The sequence below is a fragment of the Garra rufa genome, chromosome 14 (assembly GCF_049309525.1).
Source record: "Garra rufa chromosome 14, GarRuf1.0, whole genome shotgun sequence".
Classification (NCBI taxonomy): Eukaryota; Metazoa; Chordata; class Actinopteri; order Cypriniformes; family Cyprinidae; genus Garra; species Garra rufa.
In genome coordinates this window covers 35,015,715-35,031,235 of record NC_133374.1, presented here as the reverse complement: position 1 = coordinate 35,031,235, position 15,521 = coordinate 35,015,715, and the positions used below count along the sequence as shown (strand labels likewise).

General features: G+C 37.1%; 1 protein-coding gene across 1 annotated transcript in view; it reads right to left on the bottom strand.

Moving 5' to 3' along the window:
* Positions 1 to 15,521, bottom strand: part of atm (ATM serine/threonine kinase) — a 71,898-nt gene that overhangs the window by 3,499 nt on the left and 52,878 nt on the right. The window contains exons 50-60 of the mRNA XM_073817380.1: positions 15,301 to 15,441; positions 15,051 to 15,189; positions 7,613 to 7,695; positions 7,376 to 7,516; positions 7,080 to 7,196; positions 6,667 to 6,816; positions 3,510 to 3,675; positions 3,255 to 3,341; positions 3,059 to 3,173; positions 708 to 771; positions 465 to 610 (exon numbers count right to left, since the gene is read on the bottom strand). Of these exons, the coding sequence (XP_073673481.1) occupies positions 465 to 610; positions 708 to 771; positions 3,059 to 3,173; positions 3,255 to 3,341; positions 3,510 to 3,675; positions 6,667 to 6,816; positions 7,080 to 7,196; positions 7,376 to 7,516; positions 7,613 to 7,695; positions 15,051 to 15,189; positions 15,301 to 15,441 (1,349 nt within the window). The remainder of the gene's footprint in view (positions 1 to 464; positions 611 to 707; positions 772 to 3,058; positions 3,174 to 3,254; positions 3,342 to 3,509; positions 3,676 to 6,666; positions 6,817 to 7,079; positions 7,197 to 7,375; positions 7,517 to 7,612; positions 7,696 to 15,050; positions 15,190 to 15,300; positions 15,442 to 15,521) is intronic.

Here is a 15,521-nt window from a genome sequence, read left to right as displayed (position 1 = left end):
TTTTTTATAACTGAAGTTGTTGCTATTACTGTTTGACATTTTTACTTCACACAGTTGCTTAAACTAAACAGCATGGGGAATATTTATGTGCACAAACCTCATGAATATGTAACGAGGTTTAGTTTATGATTGCTTTTCTGCTAAACAACATTCTACTACAGAGGTTGTTTCACGTCGTATATCTTTGTCACTGCAATTCAGAACAGGGTTTCATGTTTGTGGGTTAAAACTGATGTTAAAAGTGAAATTACAAGTTAAAAGTTGACTAAACCATGTGAAAAGTAGATATTTGTTCATTGTCAATATTACATTTTTTAGTGCCCTACATTCAATGTACATTATATTAATTCAGAGAAAATGAGCAGGACGTGTTTTTGTTGTTAAACAGAACAGAACACAGAACTTTTAAGACTAAGAAACACCCCATATTTTGTGTAGTCAAAGTGTGTTTATAAATGTGTTACCTGGCCTTGCGGTGAGCGTCGATCTCATCTCCACCCGGCGTGGGGTTGAGTGTGGCATTGGGTTCTGCATGCTCGTCATGCTGCTGCAGGTAGAAAGCCTTCAGAGGGTTCATGGTCCAATCAAACAGAGGGTCATACAACAACACCTGCATAGAAAAGAAGAAGAAAAAAATCAAGCAACATTCATTTACTGACAAGTGACACCTGTAATATATGAGATGTGATGAATTAATTTGTGTTCACCTCCACAATGGTCAACAGGGCTTCTTGAGAACTCCTCATAACCTCCATTGTTTTCTCACAACATCTAAACAATATAATAATAATAATAATCGATCAGTTCCTTTCACAGAAACACAATACTTGTCACAAAAAAATCTGTCCCATTTTGGTGTTTTCACACTTGGGTCATTTCAGGGGCCTGTTAGATGAACAAAGTACAAAACCAAACAAATCCTAAATTTCAGGTAATCATGATGATGAGATCAGATCTCTGTGCGGAGCACTGGCTGATGTTAGACTCCTTGTGCAAACAAAAATCTCACTGGAATATTGCAATTAATGGCAAAATGAATGTTTGGCAATGGAAACTGATATTTTCTTAGCGACACACTACCAAAAAATATAGAAACTAGATAAAAAAACTTTGTAAAGACAAACTTCTAAGTTGGCTTGAAAAAGCCTGATCAGAAAGTGTAAGAAAGTTTAAAAGTTTTAAAAAGTTTTAAAAGTTTTAGAAATTGAAGAAATGTTATGGTTTTCAGTCCAAAAAGACTGAAGTTTAAAGTAGTTTTAAAGCTTAAAGCTTGAATGTTTTGAAGGCAATACAGTCTGTCGGATGGATGGATAGATAAATGGATAGCATGTAGCTAGCATGATTAACAAGCTACTAGCATATTTCTAGCATGATAAGCATGTTGTTAACATAATTAACATGTCAATAGCGTGTTGCTAGCATGTTTATAGCATGTTGTTAGCATTAACATGTTGCTAGCATGTTTCTAACCTAATTCACATGTTGCTAGCATGTTGTGAGCATGTTTCTCACATGATTAGCATGTTGTTAACATAATTAACATGTCAATAGTGTGTTGCTAGCATGTTTATAGCATGTTGTTAGCATTAACATGTTGCTAGCATGTTTCTAACCTAATTCACATGTTGCTAGCATGTTGTGAGCATGTTTCTCACATGATTAGCATGTTGTTAACATAATTAACATGTCAATAGCGTGTTGCTAGCATGTTTATAGCATGTTGTTAGCATTAACATGTTGCTAGCATGTTTCTAACCTAATTCACATGTTGCTAGCATGTTGTGAGCATGTTTCTAGCATGATAAGCATGTTGCTAACATGTTTCTAGCATGATTATCATGTTGTTAACATAATTAACATGTCAATAGCGTGTTGCTAACATGTTTATAGCATGTTGTTAGCATTAACATGTTGCTAGCATGTTTCTAACCTAATTCACATGTTGCTAGCATGTTGTGAGCATGTTTCTAACATGATTAGCATGTTGCTAGCATGTTTCTAGCATGATTAACATGTTGATAGCATGTTGATAGCATTAACATTTCAATAGCGTGTTGCTAATGATTAACAAAGGCACTAGCATGTTTCTAACATGATTAGCATTTTTTAACATGTTTCTAACATGATTAGCATATTACTAACGTGTAGCTAGCATGATTAGATTGTCGCTAGCATGATGTTAGCATTACTAGCATGATTAGCATGCATGAACATCGCTAGCAAGTTGTTAGCATGTTTGACATTGGTTAGCATGTTTTTAACATGATTAACAAGTTATTAGCATGTTACTAGCATGACTATCATGTTGTTAGCCAGTTTCTAGAATGTTTCTAACATGATTAACATGTTGATAGCATGTTGATAGCATTAACATGTTGATAGCATTAACATGTCAATAGCGTGTTGCTAATGATTAGCAAAGGCACTAGCATGTTTCTAACATGATTAGCATTTTGTTAGCATGTTTCTAACATCATTAGCATGTTACTAACGTGTAGCTAGCATGATTAGATTGTCGCTAGCATGATGTTAGCATTATTAGCATGATTAGCATGCATGAACATCGCTAGCAAGTTGTTAGCATGTTTGATGTTTGGCATTTGTTAGCATGTTTTTAACATGATTAACAAGTTATTAACATGTTACTAGCATGACTATCATGTTGTTAGCCAGTTTCTAGAATGTTTCTAACATGATTAACCTGTTACTAGCATGTTGCTAGCATGATTAACATGTTGTTAACATGTTTCTAGCCTGATAAGCATGCCACTAACATGATTCTAGTTGCTAGGCTTGGATAGATAGATAGATTGATTGATAGATTGATTGGAAATATTAGATTAAATGAGTTTAAATGAATTAGAAATATAGTACATAGAAGGGAAGCTTATAATTAAATCTCAAGGGATTCTGGGAGTTTTTTTTTTACTAGTGTTCTAATAATTTTGTACCTGGGTAGCCACTGAAACCTGTTTTGTGGAATATTCTACAGGGCTATAAAGATCTTTTGAAAAAATTCAAGTGGGAAAACACCCACAGTAGCCTCCTGAACACTCACCTCCTGAAGACGCCCTCCACCCCTGTGATGCCCATCCCATCCACAATGTCTCGAGATAGTCTGAAGGGAACTGTCTCAGGGGTGGGTAAGATTTTGCCCTGCTCAAACGCAACACCTGTGTGGAAAAATAATGAAGGTGACAATGAAAACTTGAAGTAAGCGAAGATCTTCTGAAGCGTTTTTCATGTACACATACCCAGGTCTATGTGGACTAGTTCGGCAGTCTGTTCATCAATAAGAATGTTCTGAATGTGCCGATCGCCCAGGCCAACGATGTAACCAACTGTCAGACACAAACACATCACTATTTTAACATCGTTTACATTAACTGTCTATAAAATAAGAGAAATCCCGATGCAACTCTTTTCTGTCCCACAGAAATTACTCATCACCTATAATAATGTGGTAAAATGTAAAACTTGTGAATAATAGTATTTATGTGTATGTGTACCAATAGAAGAGGTGGCCACACTGCGAGTGTATGCTAGCCGTCTCTCCAGCCACACAGCGGGGTCCAGGAAGCGCTCCATGCAAAAATATCGGAATACTGGCCGGAAGTTCTGGCACACCTCAGTGAAAGCCTGGAGTTTGCCATCAAATTCCAGCCGTTGAGCCTCCTACACCATTACAACGAGAACATGAGGCAAAATATATCATGAATGATCATTATTTATAGACACTCCCTAATAGTAAAGTCACATTTATTTATATAGCACTTTATACAATGCATATCGTTTCAAAGCAGCTTCATTTTTTTAAACAGGACAATAACTGTTCATGTTGCAAAATTAATCAATCAAGAAACAACTTTAGTTTCAGCTGTTATGCAGCTCCACAGAAGACAACAGTGTCAGAAATCAGCTTGATTTAGTTTACAGCTGTGTTCTCAAAATTCTGGCAATTTGATAATACCTAGAATATCCAAATCAACTGCCGGCGGCAGATCATTTTCTTATCTAGCGCCCAAACTCTGGAACAATCTACCTAACACTGTTCTGTCAGTTTAAATCTAGATTAAAGACACATCTCTTTAACCTGGCCTACACATAAAACATTAACACATTCCTATAATTCAAATCCGTTAAAGGATTGTTAGGCTGCATTAATTAGGTCAACCGGAACCGAAAACACCTCCCATAACATCTGATGCACTCGTTGCATCATACGAAGAATGGCATCTACGCTAATATTAGTCTGTTTCATTCTTATTCCGAGGTCACCGTAGCCACTAGATCCAGTCTGTATCCAGATCAGATGGTCACTGCAGTCCCCCGGATCCAGTCCGTACCCAGCTTAGATCATGGATCACCACCTGGAGATAACTTCTATAGCCATGAATGTCAACCAGATGAGCTCCAGAGACGGATCATCAATGAAGACCTCGCCAACCTAGACCGCCATTGGCGCTACGACACGGGAACCTGATGAGTTCTCTACAATCTGACATTTGTACAAACTGCTGGTTTCATCTGGCCAGAGGAGAACTGGTCCCCCGACTGAGCCTGGTTTCTCCCAAGGTTTTTTCTCCATTCTGTCACCTGTGGAGTTTTGGTTCCTTACCACTGTCCCCTCTGGCTTGCTTAGTTGAGGACACTTTCCAGCGATATCGTATACTATTTGAACTGAACTGGATGATGATATAACTGAATTCATTGATGAACTGCCTTTAACTGAAAATGTATTGTTTACAATAATGCATTACTCACACACTATTGTGCTGTTTAAATACTGTGCAGTTGCTTTGACACAATCTGTATTGTTAAAAGCGCTATATAAATAAAGGTGATTTGACTTGACTTGACTTAAAGGGTTAGTTCACCCAAAAATTTAAATTAGCCCATTATTTACTCATCTTCCAGGCATCCTAGGTGTATATGACTTCTTTCTTTCAGATGAATCCAATCAGAGTTATATTAAAAATTATCCTAGCATTTTCAAGCTTTATAATGGCAGTGGGCGGGCGTTTCTCTTAATCACAGAACAAGTTCAATAAAGTGCATCCATCCATAATAAAAAGTGCCTCACTGCTCCAGGGGTTTGAATAAATACCTCCTGTAGCGAATCAATGAATTTATGTAAGAAAAAAATCACTATAATCTAGCTTGTACTTACAATTGTACAAGGAAGCAGCTCCAGGCAGATGACATAGAACGTCGATATTGCGCATGCACCAGTGAGTCTCTCATAAACGAATGTTTGTTTACAGAAGCAAAGTAAGCTAAGTTCCCTTACTTTAACAAAGGAAAACCACTCTACTCCTGGTTTATATCAAAATCCTCCAACATTTTTCTTTACAAATCCCTGTTTTGGATTTTTTTTTCTTACAAAAATGAATCGATTTCGCTACAGGAGGCCTTTATTCACCCCGGAGCCGTGTGAAGCACTTTTTATTATGGACGGATACATGCAATTCTAAAGCTTGGAAATGGCAGGATAATTTTTATTATAACTACGATTGGATTTGTCTGAAAGAAGGAAGTCATATACACTTAGGATGCATGGGAGGTGAGTTAATTGGGCTAATTTTCATTTTTGGGTCAACTAACCCTTTACTGTTAGTGACTGAATCATTCAATCAGTGAATTGAAATTGAGAATGCATCTTGGCTGTTGATGACTGAATCACTGAATCAATGAGTTTAATCAGTGAGTTTGAATTTAAAAATTTTATCTTGGCTGTTAATGACTGAATTATTGAATCAGTAAGTTGAGCTTGAGAATGGATTTTGGCTGTTAGTGACTGAAGAATTGAATCTGTGAATTGAAACTTGAAAGTGCATCTTGGCTGTTGATGACTGAACCACTGAATCAGTTAAATCGGGGAGTTTAATCAGCGAGTTTGAATTTAGAATGGATCTTGGCTGTTAATGACTGAATCAGTGAGCTGAACTTGAGATTGGATTTTGGCTGTTGATGACTGAATCGCTGAATCAATGAGTTTAATCAGTGAGTTTACATTTAAGAATAAATCTTGGATGTTAATGACTGAATCATTGAATATGTGAATTAAACTTGAAAATGCAGCTTGGCTGTTGATGACTGAATCACTGAATCAGTTAAATCGGGGAGTTTAAATTTGAGAACGGATCTTGGCATTTGCTTGGCTGTTTTAATGACTGAATCATTAAATCAGTGAGTTAAACTTGAGAATAGATTTTGGCTTTTAATGGCTCAGTCATTGAATAAGTGAACTGAACATGAGAATGCATCTTGGATGTTGATAACTGAATCACTGAATCAGTAAGTTTGATAAGTAAGTTTAAATTTGAGAACAGATCTTGGCTGTTAATGACTAAATCATTAAATCAGTGAGTTAAACTTGAGAATAGATTTTGGCTTTTAATGGCTCAGTCATTGAATAAGTGAACTGAACATGAGAATGCATCTTGGATGTTGATTACTGAATCACTGAATTGGTTAGTTTAATCAGTGAATTTGAATTTGAGATTGGATCTGGGCTGTTAAGGAGTGTTGATTCAATTCAGTTATTTTAAAGTGTTGATGTTGCAAAGTTCATTGATTACAAACTAGTATTCTTCTTCTAAAATGGTTTTGGAATATTAATAGTCAAATGCCTGTAAGAATAAATCAGCAGGATGAATTCAGTACCATCATTTTCTTTCGGCAGGACATGTTGGGCCAGTCTTGTGGGCGGAAGCGTTTGTGCGCCCCCTTCTGTGAGTCGACCAGAAACTCTCCAATGGGCACAGTACCAGAACACCACTCCAAAACACCACTGCGCTGGGAAAACGGCACCACCTGGTACAAAGACATAGATCAGTGCTGATTAAGTCATATTTACATACATTATAGCTGTGCTCTAAAAGTGTATACTGAGTATTTAACCTAGTAAGCAGACATACATTGCCAACACATTTGAAAATTAACTAGTAACACTGGACAATTTAACAAATAATTTTTTTTACATACATTTGAAAATTCATAAACATCATGCAAACACCTCCTGGATACAGTTGTAACATGTTTTAGTCAATAAAAGGGTAGTGTATAAATGTCTTTACCTTGTAACGGCGGATGTTGAGTTTCCTTTTGCGTGTTTCTGCATTGCGCTGCAGGAGGGTGGAGCACATATGAAAGACCTGCTGCATGACTGCGTCCTGCCTCAGATCGTCCTGACCCTGTGTCACAACACACAACCTCGCTTCAGATTAAATAATTAAAGACTGAACAACAAACCACACAGTTCAAACAAGGCTGACTAAGATGTTGTAGATATAGTATAATTTTTTTTTATTTGTGAATATTTAGAAAAAAGAACAATTCTGAAAAGGTGATGTGTACTCTTTATTAACCGGACCTTGACTAGCTGTCTCCTGCTCTTGCCATCTGAACCCACACAGTCAATTATTTTGGGTAGGTTGACGCCTCCAGCCAGGTGAAAGTGAGGTTTGAATGACCTGATAGTCACAAGGTCTTCATATCTGCCTGATGGATCCACCTGAAAGAAATGCCAACATACACAACAAGCTTAAGTAACTACATCACAAAGCGCACAAAAAGAAAACTGAGATACTCTTTCAGTTGCATTTGTCACCTTGATGTCCATGGTGGGAATGATGACATCATCAAGGTCTTTGATTTGCATAATGGGTTGTTCAGGTGGAATAGGTATGGCTTCTGTACAGAACAGACAATCATAGGTGCAAGTCAGTGTATCAAATTCACAATATTGAACATCGTGACATTTTTGTCTATTAGTACACCTTTCTAAATCAGCTCACATGGCAAAGCATAATGCAGTAACTTTATTGCATCATCTTAATGTAAAACATTAATAGGAAACAAAAGAATATTGCTAATTACTAAAAAAACATGGTGCTTTTATAAAAAGTGACTTAACATAAAAGTATTACAGATTTACTGGGTGTGAAACGGATCTTCAGACACCTTAAAAAAGTGTTTTACAAGTAAGGAGCAGTAAAAGGAAGTGCCTTCTCCCAAGTTAAATTATTAGCCCACTTTAGGATATTACAGAGCAGTTTATGAAACATGCATTTTTTGTAATGCTGTTAAAGTTTGAGACATGTCTTAAGCTAAACCAGCATGATCCATACTATTTTTTTTTTTTTTAACATATATAAACATATATGTTTATATATATATATATATATATATATATATATACATACATACATACATAGATACATACACAATAGATGCTAATTGCAATGTTTAAATTAAAATTTAAATTAAAAAAATGTCAGGGTCGGTAACAAAAAATACAACCAATGCTAATTGCAATGTTTAAATTAAAATTTAAATAAAAATGCCAGGGTTGTTAAAGATTAACATTGTTTAAATTTTTACTCATGTATGTCTACACTTTCATTATATTTATGAGAGTAAGAGTGGCCAAAATATTCACATTTGCGTTCAACAGTTATATGGGTTTGGAGCATCTGAAAATCATCTCAACATGCAGTGGTCAAAAGTTTACATACACCTTGCAGAATCTGCAAAATGTTAATTATTTTACCAAAATGAGAGGGATCATTCAAAGTGCATGGTATTTTTTATTTATTACTGACCTGAATAAGATATTTCACATAAATGACATTTACATATAGTCCACATATAGTTAATAGTTGAATTTATAAAAATTACCTTGTTCAAAAGTTTACAAACACTTGATTCCTGTTTGCCTCGCTGCAGAGTGGTCTGTTTGTTTGTAACGTTAGCTCTCTGCAGCTTCGTTTTTCTACTGGATTTTCTACTGGATTCTCTATCTTATTGTTAATTCTGCCGTTTTAAATTGATAGATATAGCTTAATTTAATTTCTGGTCTTATCCATCAAACTAATCTGACTAATTTGATTGTTCGCCTTACTCTATAATCACGAGTGCAGCACGTTAGCATTCCATAGCCGGTTAATTTGCCGCTCGCACTCCATTCACGCTTTTAACTCTTGTTTACTATTTTTAGCATTGCGCTGGCCGGTTAACTTGCCATCTGCGTTCCATTCACGTTTTTATTTATTTTTTCTCGTGTTTAATATCGTTAGTACTCTTTTAGCCGGTTCCGTTCCATTTTTTCTCCCCCTGATCTGTTCTTCAGGAACTCTAACAACATTGGTAAGTTGAAATCATTCTACAATCACGGTGAGTAATGGCTTCTTCTCCTACAATTGTAGTCTGCACTGCTTGCCACATGTATAGCTTATCTATCTCTGTCAGCAGTGAGCCTTATACATGTGATAAATGCAGGAATATAGTCAGGCTGACAGAGAAGATTTCAGAACTAGAGTCACGCATCCAAACTTTAATGGAGGATAGTAAGAATGTGAGGGCCTTAGATACGGTTTTGGATGTGACTAGCTCAGAAAGCCCTGTACATTGTTCGGTTCCGGTAACAACGCCCATGCAGCAGGGCAATTGGGTGACTGTGAGGCGGCATAGTCGCGGGTCAAAACACCGCTCTTCCGTTCCGATCAGAACATCAAACAGGTTCTCCCCACTCAGTGAAGCACCCACTGAGAAACCTGATGAAAGTGCTCTAGTAATTGGCGATTCTATTGTACGGAACGTGAAAATAGAGACACCAGCCAACATAGTCCAATGTTTACCGGGAGCCAGAGCGCCTGACATCTTGGCAAATTTAAAAGTGCTGGCTAATGCTAAACGTAAATTCAGTAAGATTGTTATTCACGTCGGCGCTAATGATGTTCGACTTCGCCAGTCGGAGATCACTAAAAATAATGTTAAAGAGGTGTGTGATCTTGCAAGTACGATGTCAGACACTGTAATATGCTCTGGTCCCCTCCCGGCTTACCGTGGTGACGAGATTCACAGTAGACTGTGGTCACTCCATGGCTGGATGTCAAAGTGGTGCCCACGAAATAACATAGGTTTCATAGACAATTGGACAAGCTTTTGGGGCAGACCTGACCTGTTGAAAAGAGATGGTCTTCATCCCTCCGGATGTGGAGCATCTCTTCTATCTAGAAATATGGCACATAGTCTTAGAGTTTGCACTTGACTCACTGGGGCCCAGGTCAGGAAGCAGACAGACTGGCTAAACCGACCGTCTGCTAGCCGCCTCACGTCACAGAAATCAGTTAATTCTCTGCACATAGAGACCCTTTCACCTAGATATCACTCTATAGAGACTGTGTCTGTTCCCCGAGCTAGAAAATACAAAAAACGCCTGAATCAAATCAGGACCAACAATTTAATTAATGTTCAACAAATAAAAAATATATATAATACAGAGAAACAATTGATAAAGCTTGGCTTATTGAATATCAGGTCCCTTTCTACGAAAGCACTTTTTGTAAATGATATGATCACTGATCATAACCTAGATGTGCTCTGTTTGACAGAAACCTGGCTAAAACCAGACGATTACATTATTTTAAACGAGTCCACCCCCCAAGATTACTGTTATAAACATGAACCGCGTCTAAAAGGTAAAGGAGGAGGTGTTTCTACTATTTATAGCAGTATTCTCAATGTCTCTCAGAGAACGGGCTTCAATTATAACTCGTTTGAAGTTATGGTGCTTCATATAGCATTATCCAGAGAAACAAGTACTAATGATAAATCCCCTGTGACGTTTGTGTTAGCTACTGTATACAGGCCACCAGGGCACCATACAGACTTTATTAAAGAATTTGCTGATTTTCTATCCGAATTAGTGCTGGCCGCAGATAAAGTCTTAATAGTGGGTGATTTTAACATCCATGTTGATAATGAAAAAGATGCATTAGGAACAGCATTTATAGATATTTTGAACTCGATTGGGGTTAGACAACACGTGTCAGGTCCTACTCATTGCCGAAATCATACTCTAGATTTAATACTGTCACATGGAATTGATATTAATGGCGTTGAAATTCTGCAGCAAAGCGATGATATCTCAGATCATTATCTAGTCTCTTGTACAATCCAGATAGCTAAAACTGTTAATTCAATTCCTTGCTACAAATACGGTAGAACCATCACTTCTACTACAAAAGACCGCTTTGTAAGTAATCTTCCTGACTTATCTGAATTCCTCAGCATATCCAATAGCTCAGAAAAACTTGATGATGTAATAGAAACTATGGACTCTCTCTTTTCTAGCACTTTAGATACAGTTGCTCCAGTGCGCCTAAAAAAGATTAAGAAAAACAGTCTAACACCGTGGTATAACGATCATACCCGCGCCCTAAAGAGAAAAGCACGAAAAATGGAACGCAGCTGGAGGAAAACAAAACTAGAGGTTTTTCGTATTGCTTGGCGTGAATGTAATTTATCTTATAGGAAAGCATTAAAAACTGCCAGATCGGATTACTTTTCATCTCTCTTAGAAGAAAACAAACATAACCCTAGGTATTTGTTCAATACTGTGGTTAAATTAACTAAAAATATAGCAGCAACAGGTTTAGACATTTCCCAAAAGCACAGCAGTAATGACTTTATGACGTACTTTACCTCCAAGATAGACACTATTAGAGATAAAATTGTAACCATACAGCCGCCCGCTACAGTATCGCATCAGATAGTGCGTTGTAGATCTCCTGAGGAACAATTCCATTCATTCTCTATTATAGGAGAGGAGGAATTGTATAAACTTGTTAAATCATCTAAACCCACAACATGTATGTTAGACCCTATTCCATCTAAGCTACTAAAGGAGGTACTTCCAGAAGTCATAGATCCTCTTCTGAATATTATTAATTCGTCACTATCATTAGGATATGTCCCCAAAACCTTCAAAATAGCTGTTATTAAGCCACTCATTAAAAAACCACAACTTGACCCCTATGAATTAATTAACTACAGACCAATTTCGAATCTCCCTTTTCTGTCAAAGGTACTAGAAAAGGTAGTATCCTCACAATTATGCTCCTTCTTAGAGAAAAATGGTATCTGCGAGGATTTCCAGTCAGGTTTTAGACCATATCATAGTACTGAGACTGCTCTAATTAGAGTAACAAATGACCTGCTATTGTCAAGCGATCGTGGTTGCATCTCTCTATTAGTGCTACTGGATCTTAGTGCCGCATTTGATACTATTGACCACAACATTCTTTTAAATAGACTTGAAAATTATGTAGGCATTAGTGGTAGTGCACTGGCATGGTTCAAATCGTACTTATCTGACCGTCATCAGTTTGTGGCAATAAATGAAGAGGTATCATTTAGATCGCAAGTGCAGTATGGAGTACCTCAAGGCTCAGTACTAGGGCCATTACTTTTTACGCTTTACATGTTACCCTTGGGAGATATCATCAGGAAACATGGTGTTAGCTTTCATTGTTACGCTGATGATACTCAGCTCTATATTTCTTCGCAGCCCGGAAAAACATATCCATTCGAAAAACTAACAGAATGCATAGCTGATATTAAAAACTGGATGGCGAATAACTTCTTACTGTTAAATTCTGAAAAAACAGAGGTATTAATTATTGGACCTAAAACCTCCACAAGTAATGACCTAAAACACAGTCTAATACTAGATGGCTGCTCTGTAAATTCGTCGTCATCAGTTAGGAACCTAGGCGTCCTATTCGATAGCAATCTCTCCTTTGAAAGCCACATTTCTAGCATCTGCAAAACCGCATTTTTCCATCTTAAAAATATATCGAAATTACGACCTATGCTATCAATGTCAAATGCTGAAACATTAATTCATGCGTTCATGACCTCAAGGATAGATTATTGTAATGCTTTATTGGGTGGTTGTTCTGCACGCTTAATAAACAAACTCCAGCTGGTCCAAAATGCAGCAGCTAGAGTTCTTACTAGAACCAGAAAGTATGAGCATATTAGCCCGGTTCTGTCAACACTGCATTGGCTCCCTATTAAACATCGTATAGATTTTAAAATCTTGCTAATTACTTATAAAGCCCTCAATGGTTTAGCTCCTCAGTACTTGAACGAGCTCCTATCGTATTATAGTCCTTCACGTCCGCTGCGTTCTCAAAATTCTGGCAATTTGATAATACCTAGAATATCAAAATCAACTGCCGGCGGCAGATCATTTTCTTATCTAGCGCCTAAACTCTGGAACAATCTACCTAACACTGTTCGGGAGGCAGACACACTCTGCCAGTTTAAATCTAGATTAAAGACACATCTCTTTAACCTGGCTTACACATAAAATCATTAACACATTTCTATAATTCAAATCCGTTAAAGGATTGTTAGGCTGCATTAATTAGGTCAACCGGAACCGAAAACACCTCCCATAACATCTGATGCACTCGTTGCATCGTAAAAAGAATGGCATCTACGCTAATATTAGTCTGTTTCATTCTTATTCCGAGGTCACCGTAGCCACCAGATCCAGCCTGTATCCGGATCAGATGGTCACTGCAGTCCCCCGGATCCAGTCCGTACCCAGCTTAGATCATGGATCACCACCTAGAGATGACTTCAATAGCCGTGGATGTCAACCAGATGAGCTCCAAGGCGGATCACCAATAAAGACCTCGCCAACCTTGACGGCCATCGGCACTACACCACAGGATCCTGATGAGTTCTCTACAATCAGACATTGGTACAAACTGTTGTTTGGTCTGGCCAGAGGAGAACTGGTCCCCCGACTGAGCCTGGTTTCTCCCAAGGTTTTTTTCTCCATTTCTGTCACCTGTGGAGTTTTGGTTCCTTGCCGCTGTCGCCTCTGGCTTGCTTAGTTGGGGACACTTTCCAGCGATATTGTACACTATTTGAACTGAACTGACGATGATATCACTGAATTCATTGATGAACTGCTTTTAACTGAAAATTGATTGTTACAATAATGCGTTACTTACACACTATTGTGCTGTTTAAATACTGTGCAGTTGCTTTGACACAATCTGTATTGTAAAAGGCGCTATATAAATAAAGGTGACTTGACTTGACTTGACTTGATTCTTAATACTGTGTTGTTACCTGAATGATCCACAGGTGTGTGTTTTTTTTTTTTTTTTTTTTTTAGTAATAGCTGTTCATGAGTCCCTTGTTTGTCCTGAACAGTTAAACTGCCTGCTGTTCTTCAGAAAAGTCTTTCAGGTCCAACAAATTCTTTGGTCTTTCAGCATTTTTGAGTATTTGAACCCTTTCCAACAATGACTGAATGATTTTGAGATCCATCTTTTTACATTAAGGACAACGTAATGACTCGTAAGCAACTTTTCGTATACTATTTGAACTGAACTGGATGATGATATCACTGAATTCATTGATGAACTGCCTTTAACTGAAAATTAACTGTTTACAATAATGCGTTACTTACACACTATTGTCCTGTTTAAATACTGTGAAGTTGCTTTAACACAATCTGTATTGTTAAAAGCGTTATATAAATAAAGGTGACTATTACAGAAGGTTCAAACGCTCACTGATGCTCCAAAAGGAAAAACGATGCATTAAGAGCCAGAGGTGATTTTTTTTTTTTTGAATAGGCAAAATTAAAAAAAATGTAGTTATATGATATTTTTATTCTGATCAAAAGTTTACACCTCTGGCTCTTAATGAATTTTTTTTTTTTTTTTTTTACTTCTGAGCCATCTGTGAGCATTTGAACCTTCTGTAATAGTTGCATATGAGTCTCTCAGTTGTCCTTAGTGTGAAAAGATGGATCTCAAAATCAAACAGTCATTGTTGGAAAGGGTTCAAACAAACAAAAATGCTGAAAAACACAGCTGTGGATCATTCAGGTAACACAGTAAGAAACAAGTGTATGTACACTTTTGAACAGGGTAATTTTTATAAATTTAACTATTATTTTCACTTGTGGATTATATGTAAATTTTATGTGAAATATCTTATTTAGGTCAGTACTAAATAAAAAAATAACATGCTTTTTGTATGATCCCTCTTATTTTGCAGATTCTGCATGTGTATGTAAACCTCAACTGTATCTATTAGTTATCAAGTACACACTGGATTTTTACATTTGTTGATTAAAATATTGGGACGCCAAGTTCCTAATAGCACCAAATGAGTTAAATTATAAAGTGAACTGACAGGAAACAACAATCAGATGATTCACTTCCACTCACTCTTTTCAGTTTTATGGCGACTGGCGTCCATGTAAGCCAAAGTGATGTAGGCATTGCAAAGACTCTCAATGTCTTTGACCATCTTGGCTCTCTTTTTACGAACCACGTCAATAATCTTACGAGCGACTTCAGCTCGTTCCTATACATCAAAATATTTAAGCAAGGTTAGTCACCAAAGTTGCAAGGACACAGTTTTTCTGTTATTTTATTTTTGATAGAATTAATACTTTGTATTTATGAGGTCTCATACCAGGTCCAGAGGTGAAGGTTGGCGTGCACTGCTCTTGGACGAACGACTGCGTGAGAAACTCTCATCCTTGTTAGCATTGACCAGTGCCAAGATGATGAAGAGAGTGTGGTGGGGGTGGTCAAGCGATGACTGACAGATCAACTGATGACAAAACATATTTTAGTTGTGAGTCTAGTAAACTGTAATTGTAATGTTAAAATACAAAATTAAAGGAGTAGCTG